Below are 25444 nucleotides of genomic sequence, written 5' to 3' on the forward strand. Positions count from 1 at the left end.
AAATCTTTTTCTCCGCCTGCCCCACGACCTTTCCCTCTTCAGACCCCAGCTGCAGCATTCTACTGCAGGACCTCTCCATGTGCATAACCCCCCCACCTGATATCTTGGTCTGCCTCTTTCTGGCCAGCTGCTGACAGGTACATCTAAGTAACATATCTGGCTAGAATAACTTCCGTAAATCTTCCTCTCTGTCAAAGATGTACTTTCTTATTTACACCTTTTGATATTTGCTGGACAAATACTTTTTTAATTCAAAGACTATTTAAAAATAAAACTAGAACTAAACTAAGATTTGAAGACTGTTGAGATGATCAATGTCAAGAACTGTAATTGCCTTGGGAACCTCTTCAATTCTACTGACCAATCTAAGTAATGTGGTAGTATATCCAGTCCTTCTGCTGTCTATTATCTTGGTCTGTTAGTATCCCTCCAAGAACGAGAAGGTAACCTATTCTGATTGGGATTCTCAAGACATAACTAACAAAAGGATCACTTAGAGAGTATAAATTTGTTCTGGTGTGTACGCAAAGGGGCCAGATCCATGCCTTAAGTCTTGATGTTCCGAAGAAGAGACATATTAGAGTCAACGTCAACTCTGTTTCTCTCCCCATACCTGCTGAGTTTTTCCAGCCCTTTCTATTTTTATTTCAGATCTCCAGCATCTAGTATTTTGCTTTTAACGTACTTCAGTCTTGATAACTTGTCGTCTTTCCTTGGTGGGGAATGTTTAGTTTGTGTAAGCCTTTATGATTTAATTAGCATTAAACCTTTTCTGTCTGACTACACTTTTAGTCAATTTCTAAGGGACTTTGCCAATTGTTGGCAATGTCACTCACAGGCTAATGGATAACCCGTGAAGAAGAGAGATTGATACTAGTAGAGTAAGGATTTGGAAGTGGTAGCAATCTTCAGAGGCAGAAATCATGTGATCAAGTCTATCTCCAGACTTAAGTGCGCAATGTAGGCTGGCATTCCTATTGTGAATGGTGGTATGCAATTAAACAACAAACTGAAGGAGGAAGGTCCACAAACATGGACTGCAGCAGTTCAAGGAGGCACCACCACCTTCTCGAGGCAATTAGGAATGGTCAATAAATGTTGGCCTAACTGGAAACATCTATAGCCTATGAATGAAAATAAACCCCATCCTCAATGATGGAGGATCCCAGCATATCAATGCAGAAGACGAGGCTGAAGCATTTGCAGTCATCTTCAGCCAGAAGTGCCAAGTGGATGATCGATCTCAGCCTCCTGAGGTCCCCAGCATCACAGAAGCCAGTTTTCAGCCAATTTGATTCCTTTCATGAATGTCAAAAAACAGTTGAAGGCATTGGATAGTGCAAGTCTATGGGCCCTGACTACATTCCAGCAATAGTGCTGAAGACTTGTGCTCCAGAAGTTGCTGCGCCCCTAGCCAAGTTGTTCCATACCTGGCAATCTGGAAAATTGCCCAGGTATGTCCTGTACACAAAAAAGCAGGACAAATTCAACTCGGCCAATTACTGCCCCATCAGTTTACTCTTGACATCAGCAATATGATGGAGAGTATCATCAACAGTGTTATCAAGTGGCATTTGCTCAGCAATAATCTGCTCACTGAAGTTCAGTTTCAGTTCTGCCAAGGCCACTCAGCTCATGACCTCATTACAATCTTGGTTCAAACATAGACAAAAGAGCTGAACTCCAGAGATGAGATGACCGTGATTGCCCTTGACAAGAAGGCAGCATTTAACCGAGTGTGGCATCAAGGAGCCCTGGCAAAGCTGAAGTCAATGAGAGTTAGGGGAAGAACTCTCTTCCATTTGTGCCAGGTATGACTCCAACTGAAGATGGTTGTGGTTGTTAGAGGTCAAACATCTCAGTTCCAGGACATCACTGCAGGAGTTCCTCAGGGTAATACCCTAAGCCCAACCATCTTTAGCTGCTTCATCAATGACCTTACTTCCATCATAAGGTCAGAAGTGTGGATGATTGTGCAATGTTCAGCACTAATCACAACTCCTCAGATACTGATGCAATCTATGTCCATATGCAGCAAGAACTGGACAAAATTTAGAGAATCTAACAATCTCCCATTGACAGTCAATGACACTGCCATCATTGAATCCCCACCATCAACATCCTGAGGGCAACCACTGACCAGAAAACTGAACTGGACTAGCCATTTATTTTCTTTTTAAAATTCTTTTATGGGATGTGAGCATCGGTGGCTAGGCCAGCATTTATTGCCCATTCCTAGTTGTCCTTGAGAAGGTGGTGGTGAGCTGCCCTCTTGAACTGCTGCAGTCCACGTGGTGTGGGTACACTCACAGTACTGTTAGGAGGGGAGTTCCAGGAGTTCCTGTGACACTGAAGAAACAGCAATATATTTCCAAGTCAGGATGTTGAGTGACTTGGAGGGGAACTTCCAGGTAGTGGTTTTCCCATCTATCTGTTGCCCTTGTCCTTCTGGATGGTAGTGGTCTTAGGTTTGGAAGATGCCTTGGTGAATTCCTCCAGTGCACCTTGTAGATGCTGCTGCTATGCACCAGTGGTGGAGGGAGTGAATGTTTGTGGATGTGGTGCCAATCAAGTGGGCTGCTTTGTCCTGGATGGTGTCAAGCTTCTTGAGTGTTGTGGGAGCTGCACTCATCCAGGCAAGTGGGGAGTATACCTGACTTGTGCCTTGTAGCTGGTGGACAGCTGTGCTTTGGGGATTCAGGAGGTGAGTTATGCCTTTGACCTGCTCTTGTAGCCACAGTATTTATATGGCCTGTCCAGTTCAGTTTCTGCCAAATAGTAACCCCCAGGATGTTGATAGTGGTGGATTCAGTGGTGGTAATGCCATTGAACATCAAGGGGCGATGGTTAGATTCTCTCTTGTTGGAGGTGGTCATTGCTTGACACTTGTGTGGCATGAACATTATTTGCCACTTGCCAGCCCAAGCCTGGATGTTGTCCTGGTCTTGCTACATTTGGACGTGGTCTGCTTCAGTATCTGAGGAGTTGCGAATGGTGCTGAACCTATCTACCTCCTCTTTAAATACTTTGTGATCTAGCCTCCGCTACTCTTTGGGGTAGAGAATTTCAGACATTCAGTACCCTCAGAGAATAAATTCTTTAGAATCTCAGTTTTAAATGAGTGTCCGCTTATTCTGTAACTATATCCCATAGTTCGAGATTCCCTCACTAGTGGAAACATCTTCTCAACATCTACCCTGTCAAGACCCCTCAGAATCTTGTATGTTTCAATAAGATCACCTCTCATTCTTCTAAATTCCAATGAATAGAGGCCTAACCTGTTTAGCCATTCTTGATAAGTCAACCCCTTCATCCCAGGAATCAGCCTAAAGAATCTCTTTTGAACTGCCTCCAATGCCCTTTCTTAAATACAGGGACCAAAACTGTACACAGTACACCAGGTTCGGCCTCAGCTGGAATATTGCGCCCAGTTTTGGGTCCTACGCTTTGACGGGATGTGATGGTGTTGGAGAGAGTGAAGAAAAGATTCATAAGAATGGTTCCAAAGATGAGGAACTTCAGTTATGAAGGTAGATTGGAGAAGTTGGGACTGTTTTCCTTGAAGAAAAATGCTGAGAGGAGATATTATAGACGTGTTCAAAATCATGTGGGCTCTGAGCAACGTAGATATGGAGAAACTTCCCACTCGTGAAATGATCAAGAACGAGAGGGCACAGATTTACAGTAATTGGCAAAAGAAACAAAAGCGACATGAGAAAATACTCTTTCCTACTGCAAGAGGATCTGGAATGTACAACCTGAGACTGTTTCAAATGAAGCATTCAAAAGTGAATTAGACTCTTATCTAACAAGGAAGAATGTGCAGGGTTACAGGGAGAAGGTGGGGGAACGGCACTAAGTGAACTACTCATTCGGAGAGCTGGTGCATGGCCTCGTTCTGTGCAATAACAATTCTGTAACATTTCTATGATTACTGCAGGAGCTCCTCAGGGTAGTGGCCTAGGCCTAACCATCTTTACCTGCTTCCTCAATGATTTTCCCTCCATCATATGTCAGAAGTGGGGATGATTGCATGGTGTTTAGTACTGTTTGCAACTCCTCAGATACCGAAGCAATCTGTGCACACATGCAGCAAAATTTGATCAACATTCAGGCTTCAGTTGATAAGTGGCAAGTAATATTCATGTCACACGAATGACGGGCAATGAATATTTCCAGCAAGGGAGAATCTAAACATCTCCCTTTGATGTTCAAAGTCATTATTGTCACTGAATCCCCCACTATCAAAATCCTGGGCCATTGACCAGAAACTTAATTGGGACCTGCCATACAAATACCATGGCTACAAGTGCAGTTCAGAGGCTGGAAATCCTGTCCTGAGTAACTCACCTGCTGATTCCCTGCCACCATCCGAAAGACATAAGTCAGGAGTGTGTTGGAATACTTTTTGTTTGCCTGAATCAGTGCAGCTCCAACAACACACAAGAAGCTTGACACCTTGTAGGACAAAGCTGCTTGATTGGCAGCCCAGCCACCACCTTAAACATTCACGTCCTCCACCACTGACACACACTGCCATCTACAATATGCACTGCGGGAACTCAACAAGGCTCCTTAGTCAGCACCTTCCAAACCCGTGACCTCTTCCACCTAGACGGACAAGGGCAGTAGATACTGGAACACCACCACCTGCAAGTTCCCCTCCAAGCTACACATCACCCTGACTTGGAAATATATGGCCATTCCTTCACTGTCACTGGGTCAAAATCCTGGAACTCCCTCCCTAATAGCACTATGCATGTAGCTACACTACATAAGCTGCAGCAGTTCAAGAAGGCAGCTCACTCCCACCATCTCAAGGGTAATTACAGATGGGTAATAAATGCTGGCCCAGCCAGTGACACACATCCCATGAAATAAAAAAAATAATTGTTATGTTGCCTATAGAACAACAGAGACCACTTCAAAAGTAATTAATTAGCTGTAAAGCATCTTGAGATGATCAGAGGATGTGAAAATTGCTGTGTAAAAACAAGTTATTTTCAAACATAGGGGTAGAATCACATTTTTAAGCCAGAGGAGAGAAAAGTTTATAATATATACCTTATAATGAAAAACAGGAGGTAGTGTGACAGTGATGGCCCCGAGGCTCTGCACATTGATATCATTCATTTTTAATACTTACATATTTTTTATGTTACGATCAGGTGAGGAGGAATAAAATGACTCACCTCTTTTCCCACTCCTCATTTGGTCGCAAACGTTTTTTTGAAGGATATGCTTGCCAATTCAGTAAGTGCTTAACTGTTTACATGCTGTGACTGTAAAAAACACATAGACAAGTTTCCTTGTAGGTTTTTAAAAAACATTTATTGTACTTAACCTGGTGTAAGTAAAATAATAAAAATATTCCAACTTTTTTTTATTCATTCACGGGATTTGGGCTTTGCCGGCTGGGCCAGCATTTATTGCCCATCTCTAACTGCTCTTGAGAAGGTGGTGGTGAGCTGCCTTCTTGAACCGCTGTAGTTCATGTGTTGTAGGTACATCCACAGTGCTAAGAAGGGAGTTCCAGGATTTTGACCCAGCAACAGTGAAGGAACAGTGATGAATTTTGAAGTCATGATGGTGAGTTACTTGGAGGGGAACCTCCAGATGGTGATGTTCCCATCTATCTGCTGCCCTTGTCCTTCTAGATTATAGTGGTTGTGGATTTGGAAGGTGCTGTCTAAGGAGCCTTGGTGAATTCACACAAGCATGCACTCAGGGTTCACACATACGCTCAAGTTAGTTACAGAGTGGGAGGATAGATTAAGCATTCCTTTTAAAATCCAACGTTAAAGTTAAACAGGTCTTGTAGGTTGACTTACTTGGAAGATTTAAGACTGAGCTTGATGGTCCCCCAGGATTTGGCATTAAGATGATTTAAATACGTTGACGGGTGATTTATATCTATTCTTATGGAGTTAGCAGCTACTGGGTTGATTCTTGAAACACTGCCCGTGGTGAATGGTCGGACAGGGCTCAAACCTGTAGGCCGGATGGAGAGAGTCATCCACTCAGGTCCTATCTCTTTGGCATCTCTTCTGCTTTTGTTCTTTGGCCTGGAGAAAAGCGGTTTCTTAAACACAGAAGAGGGTTAGTTGGCTTATCACATGAGGCTGGTTTTTACAAGGGGTGGCCCGAAAGGAAAGTCGGTGCTAAATGGACAGATCAACTTTTAAAAAGCCTGCCCCGTAGCAATAACATGCTCAGAGTGGACTAAACAAGTTGAGGGTCAGACTTCCACCTTCTCAGTAGACAGGAAGTCCCACTCTCAAGAGCTGCCAGCCAATCTGTTTGGCTGGCAGCTCTGGTAGTCCCAGCAGCACCTGAACTCAGCAGTGGATGCTGCTGGGACTGCAAGGAGTCCTCGGGAAGAAGATCATGGTATGTCCCAGGCCTTTAGGGCATAGAGGAACAGAGAGACTAGGGAAGGGGGAGTGTGGGGTAGGACCATGAGTTTTGGAGAGCAAGCAGGGAGGAACAAAGGTGGGGGGGTGGTGGGGAGTACACTCCTATTGTTAAGCCACACCTTCCCATCTTTTAAAAGAAGTTTCAAAAACAGCTTTCTCACTCTGCCCAGTGTTTTATTGTTTCATAGTTTGCCATGGTGAGATTTGAACTCTTGATACTCTTTTTGAGTAAACCTGTTTCCATCTGTTTCAGATGAAGTTACATTGTTTCATAGTTTGCCATTGTGAGATTTGAACTCTTGATAATCTTTTAAATGAAAACCAAATCAACAAAATTGGGATAATTGAACTCTTGATAATCTTTTAAATGAAAACCAAATCAACAAAATTGGGATAAATCAGGCACAGCCCCTAATTCAGGTCAGCTGTAAAACCAAGAACAAAGTTTAAAGGAAACTTACAAACTTTAAATCAAAATGTGATTAAAGGGGTCAACAAAACACCCCAGTCCCCGCGGTGCCCACCGAGCACGGAAGGCCTCGAGAGTGCCAGCAGACACCGCGTGCTCCTTCTCCAGGGACATCCGGCAGCGAACGTAGCCACGGAAGAGGGACAAACAATCGGGCGGGACTCCCCCGTCGATCGCCCGCTGCCTGGACCTGTTAATGGCCAACTTGGCCAGGCCCAGGAGCAGGTTCACGAGGAGGTCCTCCTCCTTCCCGACCCCCTTCCGCACCGGGTGCCCATAGATCAGGAGCGTGGGGCTGAAGTGCAAACAAAACATCAATAAAAGGTTTTTCAAATAACTAAAAAGGGAGTGCAGCCTACAACACCCTATGTATACATGGTCCACGGACTCCACAAGACCGCAAAAAGGGCACGTGTCCTGAGAGTCCGTGAACCTATGCATCCTCTTATTATAAGGGACTGCTGCATGCAACACCCTCCAACCCAGGTCCCCGATAGAAAGGGGGAGGACACCTCCGTAGAGGGCCTCCCATGAACTCTTGATCTTGGGGTTACAAGCCCAGTACCATAACCGCTTGGCTATTTAGGCCAAGTGATGCAGAGCTGCAACTCTTTCGAGTACAAACAAGCTTCCATCTGTTCCTATTCAGATGAAGTTACATTGTTTCATAGTTTGCCATTGTGAGATTTGAACTCTTGATCTTGGGGTTACACCCAGTGTTTTATGGCAGTGCAGGCAGGCTGAGACCCTTACTTGCCAATTAATTGGGCAGGTAATGGCCTCAATAGACCTAAGGATGGGTGGCCTAGTGGCTTACCCAGCCCCCGTATTATTGTGGATGTCAGGGCTGAGCGGGAAGGAGGTGAGCTGGGCATCCAACATGTTTTACCTGCCCAGTCAGTGGAAGATACACCCAGAGAGGAGGGCGCTGTAAAATCCAGCCCTTGATCTCCCTGCCTCACTGACAAGTTATCCAAACATGGTCATGGCCTGTGGATTCCAGGTCCATGGTTTCGACTTGATTCGATTATGGCTGGATGAATTCCTTTCTCAGCTAGAGCTCATTGCCTGAGGTAATTATGTCTATTGCCTGGGACCCTCCCAGTTGAATACACCAAGTGATTGGATGTTTTGTGAAATATTCAGAAGATAGTTTCATTCACACTCCTTCAAAGTGATTGTCTCTGATGGGTTTTCCCAGACAGGTTGCCTCTATTTTAATGGAACTTGTGGGATACAGTCAAGCAAATGTTCAGTCATCTTAGAAACTTGTTTCAAGTCAACATGATTTTTAGCCAGTAAATACAGTCATTTTGATATAAAGCCGGCTTTACAACATTTATAATTTGGATTTTAGTTACTGGATGTATTTCATACGCAGTACAGGTAATAAGGAAGGATTCAACTTGGGTTCAACTTGAAGAGCCAGTCACGTCATTATTTTTTTGCTAATTGCTATTATCAAGCTAGCACGCTCCTATCAATGCTACCCACAGCTTCTCATCATTTACTAATTCTAGAGTTTACTTGGCAGAATGTTATGCCAACATCCAACGCCACAGTTGGAAGGGCTGACATATCCTTTGCTAAATGCAAGAAAACCCCTAAATTAGTTACAGCCATTGAATGCTTGCAAAAAAGAGTGCACTTTGATTTCCAAAATTGAAAAATTGTAGATGGAATTAAATTTTAAAAATCCACAGTTGTCAACAGCTGTGAGAAGCAACGGGTGAGAGGGCCCGTAAGTGGCATCATAGGGGAGGTCAATCCTGCCCTCATAAAGTCCACTTTACAGCACCTTTTACTTTAGGTCAGTAGGTTACTGTACCTCATTTAATCGACAACCGAACCCAGAGAACCACGAATGCAGAATGTCAAATTCATTCCGCCCCCTCTGTTGTGAATTCGAGAAATTTGCTATTGAGGATTTCTAACGAATTTTAGGCAGAAACTTGAGCAGGTATCAAAGATTGGAGCCACGTTTTGCCCAGTGACCTGTTGGTCTTTGGACTGGGCTAACGGTTGGTAGCGGCACTGTAACATCTTCCCTGTAATTTTGCTCCTTAGAACCCGTGGCTTCCGGTCATTAGGGGAACGGATCACAGTAACGCTAGGGAAACAGTCACTTTAAATATCAGGCATTACACACTCGATGCCCCGCGAGCAGGAGAACATGTCAAGAAGGGTCTCTTAGTAAGAGTACTCCACAGATACTAAAGAGTTAATAACCCTTTATGTGTCGTCACGGCGACGCAGTGAGCACGTCAGGCAGGGAGTAGCAGAGGAGTTGTGTGTTATGGTCTCTCTTTTCTCTTGTTTGAGCCATCATTGAGTGCCTGCGACGGGGAATGGAAAGTAGACTGCGGGTTCCGCAGAATCGCAACCTGCCGGCCGCTGTCACTCAGTGCTTCTCGGTGGTGGCACTGTGCACGGCCGTCGCTGATCCCAACTGGTTCCAGGTCTCCCTGAACGGCACCTCCCCGCAGATCTATGGAGTGGCTTATGTAGTCCATCTCCAGGGAAACCTCACAGCAGGTAACTTGAGCAGGAACGGTGAATAACAGGAGGTTGGGGGAGTGTGGAGCAGGAATGAGCATTCCTTGGAGGGGGCGGGGGGCAGGCACTGTTACTCGGTACGCACTTCCTGACATAATGCCCCCCCTTTTTAAAAGGATCTTTTACCATTCAGACGACATCAACCCCGCCCACCCGAGCTTTGTAAACACAATCACCAGTTGATATATTTTTTCCCTCTAAAGTTGTTTTACAAATATTTTGAATATGCAGCAGTTACAGGGGTCATAGAGGTCTACAGCACAGAAAAAGGCCCTTCGGCCCATCGAGTTTGCGCCCTTCAAATAAGTACCCAACTATTCTAATCCCATTTCCCAGCACTAGGCCCATAGCCTTGTATGCCATGGCATCGCAAGTGCACTGGATTCTTGATCCAATTTGCCAAATTGCTTTGGATCCCATGGGCTCTTTCCTTTGTTATCAGTCTCCCATGCGGGACCTTATCAAAAGGGTGACACTGATCATTAGATTTTCAATGTTGCAAGGCTGAGTTATGATTTAAGTTAAAATTGATAAATGAATACATTGAAAGCTTGCACTTACGTAGCTCCTTTCACAACCTTAGGATACCCTGGGGTGCTTTAAAGCTAATGAAGTACTTTTGATCAAAAGTAGGGCAGTTGACAGCCAGATTTTCACATAGCACAACACTACGAACAGTGCCCTGATAGTACCCAGTTTTGATGATGTTGGTGTGAGATCAGCATAGGCCAAGACACTAGGAGAGCTGGCCTGCCCTTTTTTCATTCATTCATGGGATGTGGGCTTTGCTGGTTGGGCCAACACTTATTGCCTATTCCGAGTTGCCCTTGAGAAGGTGGTGGTGAGCTGCCTTCTTGAACCACTGCGGTCCATGTGGTGCAGGTACACACACAGTGCTGTTAGGAAGGGAGTTCCAGAGTTTTGATGGTGATATATTTCCAAGTCAGGATGTTGAGTGACTTGGAGGGGAACTTCCAGGTGACGGTGTTCTCATGTATCTGCTGCCCTTGTCCTTCTAGATGGTAGTGGTCATGGGTTTGGAAGATGCTGTCTAAGGAGCCTTGGTGAATTCCTGTAGTGTATCTTGTAGATGGTACACACTGCTGCTACTATGTGTCAGTGGTGGAGGGAGTGAATGTTTGTGGATATGGTGCCAATCAAGCAGGCTGCTTTGTCCTGGATGGTGTCAAGTTTCTTGAGTGTTGTTAGAGCTGCACTCATCCAGGCAAGTGGAAAGTACTCCATTACACTCCTGACTTGTAGATGTAGGACAGACTTTGGGAGTCAGGAGGTGAGTTACTTGTCGCATGATTCCTAGCCTCTGAACTTCTCTTGTAGCAACAATATTTATGTGGCTAGTCCAGTTCGGTTTCTGGTCATTAGAAACTAGGAGCACGTGTAGTCCATTCAGCCCTTCGAGCCTGCTCCGCCATTCATTATGATCATGGCTGATCATCCAACTCAATAGCCTGCTCCCACTTTCTACCCATACCCTTTGATCCCTTTTGCCCCATGAGCTATATTTAACTCCTTCTTGAAAACATACAATGCTTTGGTCACAACTACTTCCTGTGGTAACGAATTCCACAGGCTCACCACCCTCTGGGTGAAGAAATTTCTCCTCATCTCAGTCCTAAATGGTCTACCGCAGATCCTCAGACTGTGACCCCTGGTTCTGGACTCACCCACCATCGGGAACATCCTGCATCTACCCTGTCTAATCCTACTAGAATTTTATATGTTTCTATGAGATCCCCCCTCATTCTTCTGAACTCCAGCGAATATAATCCTAATCGACTCAGTCTCCTCATATGTTAGTCCCGCCATCCCAGGAATCAGTCGGGTAAACCTTCACTGCAATTCCTCCATAGCAAATACGTCCTTCCTCAGATAAGGAGACCAAAACTGCACACAATATTCCAGGTATGGTCTCACCAAGACCCTGTACAATTGCAGCAAGACAACCCTGTTCCTGTATTCGAATCCTCTGGCCATGAAGGCCAACATACCATTTGCCTTCTTTACCACCTGCTGCACCTGCATGCTTACCTTCAGCGACTGGTGTACAAGGACACCCAGGTCTCATTGCACATTCTCCTCTCAATTTATAGCCATAATAATCTGCCTTCCTGTTTTTGCTACCAAAATGGATAACCTCACATTTATCCACATTATACTGCATCGGCCATGCATTTGCCCACTCACTCAGCTTGTCCAAGTCACACAGAAGCATTTCTGCATCCTCCTCACAGCTCATCCTCCACCCAGCTTTGTGTCATCTGCAAATTTGGAGATATTACATTTAATTCCCTCATCTACATCATTAATATATATTGTGAATAACTGGGGTCCCAGCATCGATCCCTGCGGTACCCTACTATGGTACCTGCCATTTGGAAAAAGACCCGTTTATTCCTACACTCTGTTGCCTGTTTGCCAACCACTTTTCTATCCATCTCAATACACTACCCCCAATCCCATGTGCTTTAATTTTACACGCCAATCTCTTATGTGGGACTTTGTCAAAAGCCTTCTGAAAGTCCAAATAAACCACATCCACTGACTCCCTCACATCAACTCTACTAGTTACATCCTCAGAAAATTCCAGTAGATTTGCCAAGCATGGTTTTCCTTTCATAAATCAGACTCTGTCTGATTCTGCCACTATTTTCCACGTGCTCAGCTATTAAATCTTTTATAATGGACTCTAGAATTTTCCCCACTACTGACGTCAGGCTGACTGGTCTATAATTCCCTGCTTTCTCTCTACCTCCTTTTTTAAATAGTGGGGTTATATTAGCTACCCTCCAATCTGTAGGAACTGTTCCAAAGTCTATAGAATCCCAGAAGATGACCACCAATGCAGCCACTACTTCTAGGGTCACTTATTTAAGTACTCTGAGATGTAGATTATCAGGCCCCGGGGATTTATCGGCCTTCAATCCCATCAATTTCCCCAACCCCATTTCCCAACTAATACTGATTTCTTTCAGTTCCTCCCTCTAACTAAACCCTGTGTTCCCCCACATTTCTGGTATGTTATTAGTGTCCTCCTTTGTGAAGACGGAACCAAAGTATGTATTTATTTGGTCAGCCATTCCTTTGTTCCCCATTATAAATTCCCCTGTTTCTGACTGTAAGGGACTTACATTTGTCTTCACCAATCTTTTTCTCTTCACACACCTAGAAACTTTTACAGTCAGTTTTTATGTTCCCCGCAAGCTTATTCTCGTACTCTATTTTCCCCTTCTTAATCAATCCCTCAGTCCTCCTTTGCTGAATTCTAAAGTGCTCCCAATCCTCAGGTCTGTTGTTTTTTCTGGCCAATTTGTATGCCTTTTCCTTGCATCTAATACTATCTCTAATTTCCCTTGTAAGCCATGGTTTGGCCACCTTTCCTGTTTTATTTTTGCGCCAGACTGGAATAAATAATTGTTGCAGTTCACCCATGCGCTCTTTGAATGTTTGCCATTGCCTATCCACCGTCATCCCTTTAAATAACGTTTCCCAATCCATCATAGCCAGCTCGTGCCTCATACCATCATTGTTTCTTTATTAAGATTCAGGACCCATGTCTCAGAATCAACTACGTCACTCTCCATCTTGATGAAGAATTCTATCATGTTATGGTTGCTCATCCCCAAAGGGTCTTGCACAACTAGATTGCCAATTATTCCTTTCTCATTACTCAATACCCAGTCGAGGATGGCTTGTTCTCTCATTGGTAACCCCCAGGATGTTGATAATGGGGAATTCAGTGATGGTAATGCCATTGAGCACCAAGGAGTGATGGTTGGATTCTCCCTTGTTGGAGATGGTCATTACCTGACACTTGTGTGGCGCGAATGTTACTTGTCACTTGTCACCCCAAACCTGGATGTTGTCCAGGTCTTGCTGCATTTGGACTTGGACTGCTTCAGTGTCTGAGAAGTCGTGAATGGCGCTGAACATTGTGCAATCATCAGCGAACATCCCCACTTCTGACCTTATGATGGATGGAAGGATGAAGCAGCTGAAGATGGTTAAGCCTAAGACACTACCCTGAGGAACTCCTGCAGTGACGTCCTGGAGCTGAGATGACTGACTTCCAACAACCAAAAACATCTTCCTTTGTGCTAGGTATGACTCCAAACAGCAGAGAGTTTTCCCCCTGATTCCCATTGACTCCAGTTTTGCTAGGGCTCCTTGATGTCACACTCTGTCGAATGATGCCTTGATGGCAGGAGCAGTCACTCTCACTTCACCTCTTATTCAATTAGCTCTATGGAACCTGAAAGGATAGATGTGGGTTTAATGTTTCATCTAAAAGATGGCACCTCAGACAGAATGAGTGACAGCACTGAAATGTCAGATGAGATTAAGTGCTCAAGTTGTGGAATGGGGCCTGAACTTTATGACTTGGGGCTGTGCCACCAATGAGGCAATAACAACTTTCCAATGCTCTCATCTCACTCTTTATTTGGCTCTTTATTTGACCCCGAACTGACCTTGCTACATTTCAATGATCAATTGCTAATGCTAATTCTTTTTCACCTCCAGAACACTTCTTCCTTTTGGTTCCACTGAATGGACCTCGTAGAGGTCTTTAAAATTATGAAAGTTTTAGATAGAGTGGATACAGAGAGAATGTTTCCTTATATGGGGAAGAGCATAACTAGAGGCCATCAATACAAGAAATTACCAAGACATCAATAGGGAATTCAGAAGAAACTTCTGCACATGAAGCACATGATTTAGATGCATATAAGGGGAAACTTGACAAGCATCTAACAGAGAAGGAAATAGATGGTTACAGAAGTGTGATGGATTGCTCTCCACTTGCCTGAATGAGTGCAGTTCCAACAATGCTCAAGAAGCTCGACACCATCCAGTATAAAAGCAGCCAGCTTGATTGGCACCCCACCCACAAACATTCACTCCCTTCACCACCGACGAGAGTGGTAGCAGTGTGTACCATCTACAAGGTGCACTGCAGGAACTCACCAATGGTCCTTAGACGACACCTTCCAAATCCACGACTGCTAATATCTAGAAGGACAAGGGCAGTAGACACATGGGAACACCACCTCCTGAAAGTTCCCCTCCAAGCCACTCTCACCATCTTGCTTGGAAATATATAGCCTTTCCTTCAATGTCACTGGGTTAAAATCCTGGAACTCCTTTTCTAACTGCACTGTGGGTGTACCTACACCACATGGACTGCAGTGGTTCAAGAAAGCAGCTTACCACCACCTTCTCAAGGAAGGATGGTGATGAGACAGACCAGACAAACCAGAAATAAAGAATAAGTGCGATTCCACTAACATCTTAGTACATGCAGAGTGAACTGCTTTTGATGTGGTTAAATATTGGATATGTATGCCATTTACAATTATTTAATACGTTGATCCTATCCAATACAAACAGCAATTGGTCCATTCAGTATTAACAGCAATCTAACAGCGTTTAGATATTTAACAGGCTTGAAGGGAATTACTAGTTTAATATTTTAAAAAAACTTTTTAGGCATATGAATTTCCCCACCAAGCCACTCCGCCACATGACTTGGAAATATATCGCCGTTCCTTCACTGTCGCTGGGTCAAAATCCTGGAACTCCCTTCTTAACAGCATCGTTGGTGTACCTAGACCACAGGGATTGCAGCTGTTCAAGAAGGCAGCTCACCACCACCTTCTCAAGGGCAATTAGGAATGGGCAATAAATGCTGGCCTAGCCAGACAATGCTGGACAAACTCAGCAGGACTCGCAGCATTTGTGGAGCGAGAAACAGAGTTAATGTTTCAAGCCCGTATGGCTCTTCTTCAGGCATTTTCTGTTTTTATTTCACTACAAGCCCAGTGATTCCCACAGTTACCTTGACTACACTTTCTCACACTCTGCTTCCTGTAAGGGTTCTAGTGAATATTGGTTGATAGCCTATCACCAAAAGTCAAGGAAGTTAAGGGAAGAGTCAAAGCTGGAAAAATTCTCCACTGCTTGGTTGGTTTTTTTTCGTCTCAGTGCCTCTATAGTGAGATTAGGAACAGAATGTGTGGATGACAGTGAGTGTGAGCTTCCACTTTCCCATTTTGTGTTACTGCAACCTAGGTCTGTCTGGAAAAGGCATTGAGTGAGCATACAACAACAACTCAATTCATTTTTATATAATGTCTTTAACATAATTAAATGTCCCAAGGCACACCACAGAAGCATCATAAAACAAAATATACTGAGCCATGTAAGGAGATATTAGGTCAAATGACCATTAGCTTAGTCAAAGAAATAAGTTTTAAGGACTATCTTAGAGGTGGAAATTCAGTCAGAGAGCTGAAGATGTTTAGGCAAGGAATTCCAGAGCTTGGGGTCTAGGCAGCTGAAGGCATAGCCATGGAGTGACAGGCAACAGTCCTTCCAAGGCTGAGGTTATCTGTCCAAGTACCTCGGACGGCTGTTAGTACTGGAGTGGTGCCAGAGGACTGCAGAGTTGCAAACACATTACGCCCTTGTTCAAAAAAAGTTATAAGGAAAAGCCCAGCAATTGCAGACCAGTCAGTCTAACTTCAGTGCTGGGCAAGACCCTAGAAACAATTATTTGGGATAGAATTAGTAGTCACATGGAAAAATATGGATTGATAAGGAAGGGCCAGCATGGATTTCTAAATGGGAAATCATGTTTAACTAACTTGCTGGAAGAGGTAACAGAAAAGGTCGATGAGGGTAATGCTGTTGATGTGGTGTACATGGACTTTCAAAAGGCATTTAATACATTGCCACACAACTGATTTGTGAGAAAAGTTATTCCTCATGGAATAAAAGGGACAGTAGCAACGTGGATACAAAATTGGAAAATAAGAAGCAGAGAGCAAAGGTCAATGAATATTTTTTGGGCTGGAGGAAGGTTTGTAGTGGAAATCCCCAGGGGTCAGCATTGGGACCCTTGCTTTTCCTGATATATATTAATGATCTAGATCTTGGTGTGCAGGGGACAGTTTCGAACTTTGCAGATGATATGAAGCTTGGGAGTGTTGTAAACAGCGAGGACAGTGTAGAACCTCAAGAGGACATAGGCAAGTTGGTGGAGTGGGCAGATAGTTGGCAGATGAAGTTCAATGTGGAGAAGTGTGAGGTGATGCATTTTGGTAGGAAGAACATGGACAGATATTATAAAATAAGGGGTGGAATTTTGAAGGGGGTGCAGGAGCAGAAAGACTTGGGTGTATATGTGCATAGATCATTGAAGGTGGTAGGACAGGTGGAGAGAGCAGTTAATAAAGCATATAGTACCCTGGGCTTTATTAATAGGGGCATAGAGGTCAAGAGCAGGGAGATTATGCTGAATTTATATATTGTTAGATCGCAGCTGGAATATTGTGTACAGTTCTAGGCACCATGTTATAGGAAAGTTGTGAACACATTGGAGAGTGTGCAGAAGAAGTTTACAAGAATAGTTCCAGGGATGAGAAACTTCAGCTATGTGGGTAGATTGGAGAAGGGGGGACTATTTTCCTCGGAGAGGAGAAGGCTGAGATGTGACTTGATAGAAATTTCCAAAATCATGAGGGGGCTGAACAGAGTAGATAGGGATAAGCTGTTCCTGCTTGTAAAAAGGATCAAGAATGAGAGGGCACAGATTTAAAGTGATTTACAAAAGAAGCAAATGTAAAGTGAGAAAAAACTTCTTCACACAATGAGTAGTTCAGGTCTGGAATGCACTGCCTGAAAGTGTGGTGGAGGCATGTTCAATTGAGGTATTCATGAGGGCATTAGATGATTATTTGAATAGAAACAAGGTACAGGGGTATGGGGAAATGGCACTAGGTCATACTGCTCATTTGAGTGCAGACATGATGGACCAAATGGCCTCCTTCTGTGCCATTAAGATTCTGTGATTCTGAGAGATCCTGTGATTCAAAAACAAAAAACGGCAGCGTGTCCTCTTGGTGAATTGGCCAATGTTCTTCCCTAAACCAACACATTAACTGATCATTTGCCTGGTGGATGTTGCTGGGGCAGAATTGCTGCCATAGATCAGTCAAGGCAATTCAACAAAATCTCATTCCAGTATTTTTGAGATTTTCCAATGTTGTGATCTGCTATGGAAATATAACTATTATTTTATACTAAAAACAGAATATGCTGGAAATACTCAGATTTCCAGCATCTGCAGTGTTTTGTTTTGTAACATTTTGAGAACTGCTTTGCCTTGCAATTGCTCCCCTCTTCAAAAACTGCTTTAAAAATTGATCTGTTCAACCATTCTTCCCATCTGTTTGCCCATTTAAGTACAAGTTGTCATCTTCCGGAGCGAGACCCCATTCCTCTCTTGTAAAGGTGGTTGTCCAGCTTGCTTCCATTAATGGTGTTTTTGGTCCAACTGTTAAGTAGTGCGGCCCAGCATTGAGTGATTTACCCCCAAAAGGTCATCCATGTAATTCTACCCGAGAAGGTCTGGATTGCAAAGAGGAGGAAGTTGTGCTTCAATTGTACAAAGCTTTGGTCAGGCCCCATTTGGAGTACTACATTCAGTTTTGGGCATTGCACCTCAGTAAGGATATATTAGTTTTGGAGGGGCTGCATTGCAGATTCACCAGAATGATACTGGGGCTTCGAATTTTAAATTATGAGAACGGATTATATAGACTACAGGAAATTGAGGGGTGACATATAGAAGTGCTTAAAGTGTTAAAGAGATTTGATAGTGAATATGGAGAAACTATTTCCTTTGATGCGGTGGGGGGGAGTGGAATCAAGAAGAAGATAGTATTAATTTTAAATCTAATTCTAAAATTAAAGCACGACCATTTAGGAGCAAAATCAGAAAGCACGTTTTCACACAATGGGTGGTTTGGATTTGAAACTCCCTGCCCCGGAAGCTTAGATTCTGGGAAGTTTCAGGACTGAGATTAATAATTTTTTTGTTAGGCAAAGGTGATGAGGAATAATGATCGAAGGCAAAAAAATGGAGTTGAGTTGCAGCTCAGCCATGATCTAACTGAATGGCTGAACAGGTTCAAGAGACTGGATACGGCAAATATTCCTATGTCTTAGCCATAGTGCTGCAGGCTAAACTTTGTCAGCAACTTCAGTCCTTTGGTCCTTCAGAAGGATTCAGTGTTTCAGATTGAGCCTGCCTCAAAACGACACATGTTCTTGCGATGTTGAAAAGGGCCACCTGCTGGGTTGATGAAGGAACATCTCAGATGCCTATGTTCCTATGGGTTATCGGGTGGGTGGGGATGGGGGGGACAGACAGGATAGTGGAGTTGAGACCACAGCCAGATTATCCATGATCTTATCTAATGATGGAGCAGGCTCAAAGGGCCGAATGGCCTACTCCCGCTCCTAAGTTCTGTGTTCCTTTGTGCCTACTCTGAATAATGCTATAAAGAGAGACATGTCGTCAAAGCTTTTCATCTTGCACTCAGCAGGACAAATGCAAGAATGTCAAATTTCAGACGTTCACAGCAATTTATATAATAGGAGAAAAAAGTTGCTGAATGGACAGCAAGTCTACTCTGGCTGAGTTGCTTCTAGGTAGTTTTATCTTCTGTGTTGTAAGATTCCATAATTCTATATCCATCACTGAAAAAAATAAATTAAAAGGTCAGGGAATAGGTCTAATGCAATTTGAAAGAGCCGGTACAGGAACATTGGGCCAAATGGCCCCCTTTTGATGCTATCAACTTCTGTATTTTAACTGGTGCCATTTGGATGCTATAATTGATTCATTGCCTCTGGGATATGAAATAAAAAAAAACAGCCACTTTGTGTTCTTGCTGCTTACAATAATGGTTGAAAGGATGCTGTGTTTACGGAATTATCCAGCTTCTATCATAACCCATCATATATGACTACATATTACTCATATGCTTGTGTGGAGTAACTGCCAGCATTGACCAGATGGGCTGAATGGCCTGTCTCTGTGCTATAAAGTCTACATAATCCTATGTAACACTTGTAATATCTGGTAACAAGAACGTGTTACTTTTTGGAAAATGAAGACTTCCACTTATATAACGCTTCATCATGTCTCTCAGAAATGGCTTCAAGCTCTTTGCACAGTGAATTATTGAATTGCCGCGGTTCCTACCATGCAAGCAAGCTCAATAGCAATTTTACTTATGGTTAGATAAACACATAAAGGAGAAAGAAGTAGAAGGATATGTTTATGGGGTTAGATGAAGAACGGTGGGAGGAGGCTTGTGTAGAGCATAAGCACCAGCATTGACCTGTTGGATTCTTTCTGTGCTGTTAATACTATACAATTGCAAGGGCCTTAAACAGTGATGAGATGAATGACCTGTTAATCTTTTCTTGGGAATGTTGAGGGAGAGATATTGACCAGAACGCAGGGAGAACTAACCTTTCTGTCCTTCAACCAGTGCCTTGAGATCTTTAACATTCCCCTCCCCACCTTAGCCTACAGAAAAGATGAATAGGTTCTCGGTCAACATCTCAGCCAAAGGATGACACCTCTGACAGTACGGCAATCTCCTAGGCCCGCAGGGACTGTGAGCTAAAGTGTTGTAGTAACGTTTGAACCCACAACTTCCTGAAGAATTGGTAGGACTATTAATCTGAATCTGCATTGCAAAACTGAGTGATTCCTTGAAGTTGCATCTTTACTGTACAAACAAGTACACACTCAAAACATTCTTACTGCCTTTATCTTTTATCTCTGGTACCTGGAAGATTCTTGAACTCCTTGGTTATGATACAGTTATTCATAAGTTAGCACAGATGACAAAGTGGGAAGTTTCAGCAATGATTTGACAAGTGTGCTTTAGGTTAACGTGCTTTATTTCATCCAACATCTTCAGCTCATTATTGCATTCTTAAATACCCACAGGATTGTTTTACAACTTATTATCCCTGACAACAATATATTGGTATCTTGCTGAATTATTCTTACAAGAAAATTATTGTTCTGGTAAGCCTATTCCTGAGTTAAAAAGTTACCATTGTCAAAATGAAACTAGCCTCAGTGATTGGCACTGGAAACTGGATCCCTATGGATATTGGCATTAGATTTGGTTGAGTTGCTCCTCCACTTCTTTGTATCAATTAAATAGACTGCTAGCATGCTCTATTTAGGCTCAGGGGTAAGGGTTGACTGCTTGCTGGTGTCTTACTGATGCTGCCAATATTGTGCCTCAGCTACTGTTAACATTTTCAGGATAGACGGGGATGGAGGTGGAAGGGGGGAAGGAAGAAAACTGAAAATAGGCAGTTAGCTTAGAATACCCTTTGGTTTTAAAAACGTGTTTCATTATTGGTTCTGCATACTGTCACTAAGGCATTAGGCCACATGATACTCCCTCACATCTTTCCTTTATCACATGTGACTGTAAAAGATACAGAATCTCTGCTGTTGAGCAAAACAAGGAGCACTTAGACATTTAATGCAGATGGAGTGCAATCTGATTTGTGTATATAAAGCACAAGCGAGTAGGCAATCCACTTGGAATGTAGACAAAATCTAATTTAATAATTACAAAATGTTAATATTACTGAGAAAAGCAGCCAGCACAGTGTAAAAGCAACCACACAGTGATAAAAACAAAAAAACTGCGGATGCTGGAAATCCAAAACAAAAACAGAATTACCTGGAAAAACTCAGCAGGTCTGGCAGCATCGGCGGAGAAGAAAAGAGTTGACGTTTCGAGTCCTCATGACCCTTCGACAGAACTTGAATGAGTCCAAGAAAGGGGTGAAATATAAGCTGGTTTAAGGTGTTGGGGGGGCTGCGGTTTGGGTGGGGGGAGAGAAGTGGAGGGGGTTGGTGTGGTTGTAGGGACAAACAAGCAGTGATTGAAGCAGATCATCAAAAGATGTCACAAACAACAGAACAAAAGAACACATAGGTGTTAAAGTTGGTGATATTATCTAAACGAATGTGCTAATTAAGAATGGATGGTAGGGCACTCAAGGTATAGCTCTGGTGGGGGTGGGGGGAGCATAAAAGATTTAAAAATATTTAAAAATAATGGAAATAGGTGGGAAAAGAAAAATCTATTGAATTTATTGGAAAAAACAAAAGGAAGGGGGAAACAGAAAGGGGGTGGGGATGGAGGAGGGAGCTCAAGACCTAAAGTTGTTGAATTCAATATTCAGTCCGGAAGGCTGTAAAGTGCCTAGTCGGAAGATGAGGTGTTGTTCCTCCAGTTTGCGTTGGGCTTCACTGGAACAATGCAGCAAGCCAAGGACAGACATGTGGGCAAGAGAGCAGGGTGGAGTGTTAAAATGGCAAGCGACAGGGAGGTTTGGGTCATTCTTGCAGACAGACCGCAGGTCTTCTGCAAAGTGGTCGCCCAGTTTATGTTTGGTCTCTCCAATGTAGAGGAGACCACATTGGGAGCAATGAATGCAGTAGACTAAGTTGGGGAAATGCAAGTGAAATGCTGCTTCACTTGAAAGGAGTGTTTGGGTCCTTGGACGGTGAGGAGAGAGGAAGTGAAGGGGCAGGTGTTGCATCTTTTGCGTGAGCATGGGGTAGTGCCATAGGAGTGGGTTGAGGAGTAGGGGGTGATGGAGGAGTGGACCAGGGTGTCCCGGAGGGAACGATCCCTACGGAATGCCGATAGGCGGGGTGAAGGGAAGATGTGTTTGGTGGTGGCATCATGCTGGAGTTGACGGAAACACCGTTTTTTATATTTATATTTATTCTTTCATAGGATGTGGGCATCGCTGGCTAGACCAGCATTTATTGCCCACCTCTAATTGCCCTTGGTGGTGAGGGTGAGCTGCCTTGGTGAACCGCTGCTGTCCATGTGGTGTAGGCACACCCACAGTGCTGTTAGGGAGGGAGTTCCAGAATTTTGACCCAGCGACATTGAAGGAACAGGGATATATTTCCAAGTCAGGATGGTGTGTAGCTTGGAGGGGAACTTGCAAGTGGTGGTGTTCCCATGCATCTGCTGCCCTTGTTCTTCTAGTTGGCAGAGGTTGCAGATCTGGAAGATGCTGTCAAAGGAGGCTTGATGAGTACCTGCAGTTCATCTTGCATATGGCACACACTAATGCCACTGTGCGTTGATGATGGAGGGAATGAATGTTTAAAGTGTAGATGGGGTGCCAATCAAGTGGGCTGCTTTGACCTTGGTACTTGGTTATCAGCCTTGACTAAGACACTTCTGAGAATTTAATTAAGAATCTCTGCAACATGAATTAATTTGTTGTATGGGCCAGTGGTAGACCGCACTTAGTTCTCAATGCAAATAAATGGCTTACAGTGGAGAACATCTTCTCCATTGCTTTATTATAAGTGTGTTTTCTAAAATAGAAAGTTATTTTTTACTTTACTTATAACAGGAGGCATTTATTATTAAGATTCTTAATGCTTCCAATGAATTTAATGTAGTGGTAGTGTCACTGGACCAGTAATCCAGAGGCCCAGACTAAGGGTTCAAATCTCACCTTGGCAGCTGGTGGAATTTAAATATGGTTACTGAAAATCTGGAGTTGAAAGCCAGTCTCAGTAATGGTGACCATGAAACTATCATTGATCATGGTAAAAAGCTGTCTGGTTCACTGACATCCTTTTAGGGAAGGAAATCTGCCATCTTTACCTGGTCTGGCCTACATGTGATCCCAGACCTACAGCAATGTGATTCACTCTTAACTGCCCTCTGAAATGGCTTAGTGAGCCACTCAGTTCAAATGCTGGCCTTGCCAGTGATGCCCACATGCCATGAAAGAATAAAAAAAAGCTAGAGCCTCAGAACACAACCTGTGATCGCACCCTGTATGGATATTTATCCACTGTTTGGTTATCAACCTTGCAAAAGCTAACAACCCTTCTTCTCACTCTGCAATTGTTTCTACCATTCTTCTCACCAGTGCAAACTGTATTGTTCTGATTTCCCCTGCTGTTGGGAGACAAGTTGGATGCTTGCTGAGGAAACATGTCTAGGGACATCATATGGAGTATCTATTGGGAAGCCGCTGCCTTGCAAATTTGGAAAGCGGAACATTGGCCAGTTGCACAAAGGGTACTTGCCGTCGTTAGCAGTTTCACTTCAGCCTTGCACAATGTGGTTGACTCTTAGTGCTGCCTTAATGGGGATGGGCAATAAATGTGGTCTTATCAGTGGTGACATCCTGAGAACAAACAAAGACAGGGTTTGAACCACTTTTATTGAAACACTTAATCTGCAGTGAAATGCCAGGAAATGGGGGTGGTTTGTAGGGTCCATTTTACAGATAAATCAGAAATTGCAATTCTAGACCATAGTAAGAACTTTTAGGAAATGGCTCATTAACTGGAATGTTAAAATCACCCACCATTCCAGCCCTGATAGCTATACTAACCGAAACTGGCATAATTGTGAACAGATAAGGATAGGATTGCTCTAAATTGTAAAGTGTACAGTTGTTGATTAACCTGTTAACCATTACTGTCCTAGTTAACATGTGGAAAATGTTACTTGGTTGATATAACTGAGGGTCTTTGTTGACCATGAGCTTTTAACCCACCAAGAGTCAGTGTCTTCAGGAAAGAAAGGGAGAAAGTTTGGAGGTTCATTAATTAATGTTTGGATATCATAGCAGCTTATCATTTTGAAACATTTCAAAAGCGCTTCATACAATGACTGTTAATTAAGTAAATGCACCAGTCTTTCTGTGTCAGCAACATTCTGTGAACAGTAGTGAGATGTATAAGCATTACTTTGGGTCTTTTTTTGTAGATGGTAATATTTGAAGGAGGAATATTTGATCGAAGCCTGGGAGAGCTCCCAATTCTTCCTCAAATACTGGGATCTTTAAAGTCCAACTGAACAGACAGGTGGGACTTTAATTTTCATTTTAATATTATACATTCATGGGATGTGAGCATTGCTAACAAGGCCAGCATTTATTGCCTTTCCCTATGGTGAGTGGTGGTCACAGGGTTATTTATGGCACAGAAGGAGACCATTCATTCCATTGAGTCCAGGCTTGCTCCCTGCAGAGCAATCCAGTCAGTCCCAGTCCCACTTTCAATCCCTGTAGCCCTGCAGGGTCATTTCCTTCAAGTGCACGCATAAGAGTACAACCTTTCTTACTTAAGTGTTCAAATTTTTTCAGCACATTTCCCATAGGTACAATTTGTCGTGTCAATTTCTCAAATGCCTTTAAATTGTTATTCAGGAGTAACCTCCTGTTGCGTTGAAATTAAGTACTCACGATCAAATCTCCAAATCAGAAGCTAAAAGTCTTTTTTTATCATCCTTTTACTCTGGTTTCCAGTCAACGGGACCAGGTTGTTTGGTCCACCTGCCTTGTATTGTTCGGGAAAAGGTGGGTCAGCCTTTGGAAGATGAGGAGGCCCTGCTGTGAGGGAGGCAAGAAGCGACATCTTAAAGCTGTGATATGAGTGATTGAATGCAGTCATGAGTGATGGCAACTGATCTTTCTACAGTACCCTTTCAATAAGAAAGGTGCTTTAGGGGGAAAATCATGGACAACAAGCCAGAAGTCGATGAGATAGGTAGGTTGGGAACTGAAGGCAGGGATTAAAGAGGTAGTTTTGAGGAGGCTTTTGAAGCTTGGGAGAGATGTGGCGAGGCAGAGTATAAGTTCAAACTGTTCTGGAGATCTGCTTGTCATAGGTCATTTGACCCAAGAGCCATTTGTTGCTTTCAAGTGGTCTAGAAAGCTTTTTGGCAGAAGTGATATAATTTGTTCCTGTTGCTGTCGTCATTGTACTGATACAGGAAATTGGATCAAATGACAAGCATTTCTTCCACTTACAAAGTACATGGTAATTTCCTGAAGCTTTCTGCTAACAGCTGAAACCTGTGCCAAAAAAAGCAGCTAAGTTGGTGGCATAAGCCCTATGAATAGCAATTTAGTAGTTAGTATTGAGAACATTTTTCACAGCAAATATTAATTCTTGGAATTGTTACTGAAAAACCTTAGAACTGATATTGTGATGTTGGTCTGTATAGTTTTAGCAAGACTTCCCTGTTCTTATACTCCAAACCCTTTAAAATAAAGGCGAACATTCCATTTGCCTTCCCTATTACCTGTTGAGCTTTTTGGG

The 25444-nt window shown here is 43.3% G+C and overlaps 1 protein-coding gene across 2 annotated transcripts in view; it reads left to right on the top strand.

Moving 5' to 3' along the window:
* Positions 1-9133: 9133 nt before the first annotated feature.
* LOC121280123 (transmembrane protein 127) overlaps positions 9134-25444 on the top strand; it is a 47769-nt gene continuing 31458 nt past the window's right edge. For both annotated transcript variants that reach the window (XM_041191793.1, XM_041191801.1), the window contains exon 1: positions 9134-9420. In XM_041191793.1, coding sequence (XP_041047727.1) covers positions 9234-9420 — 187 coding nt within the window. In that variant the 5' untranslated portion in view covers positions 9134-9233. The remainder of the gene's footprint in view (positions 9421-25444) is intronic.

This window comes from Carcharodon carcharias, chromosome 1 (genome assembly GCF_017639515.1).
Source record: "Carcharodon carcharias isolate sCarCar2 chromosome 1, sCarCar2.pri, whole genome shotgun sequence".
Taxonomy (NCBI): Eukaryota; Metazoa; Chordata; class Chondrichthyes; order Lamniformes; family Lamnidae; genus Carcharodon; species Carcharodon carcharias.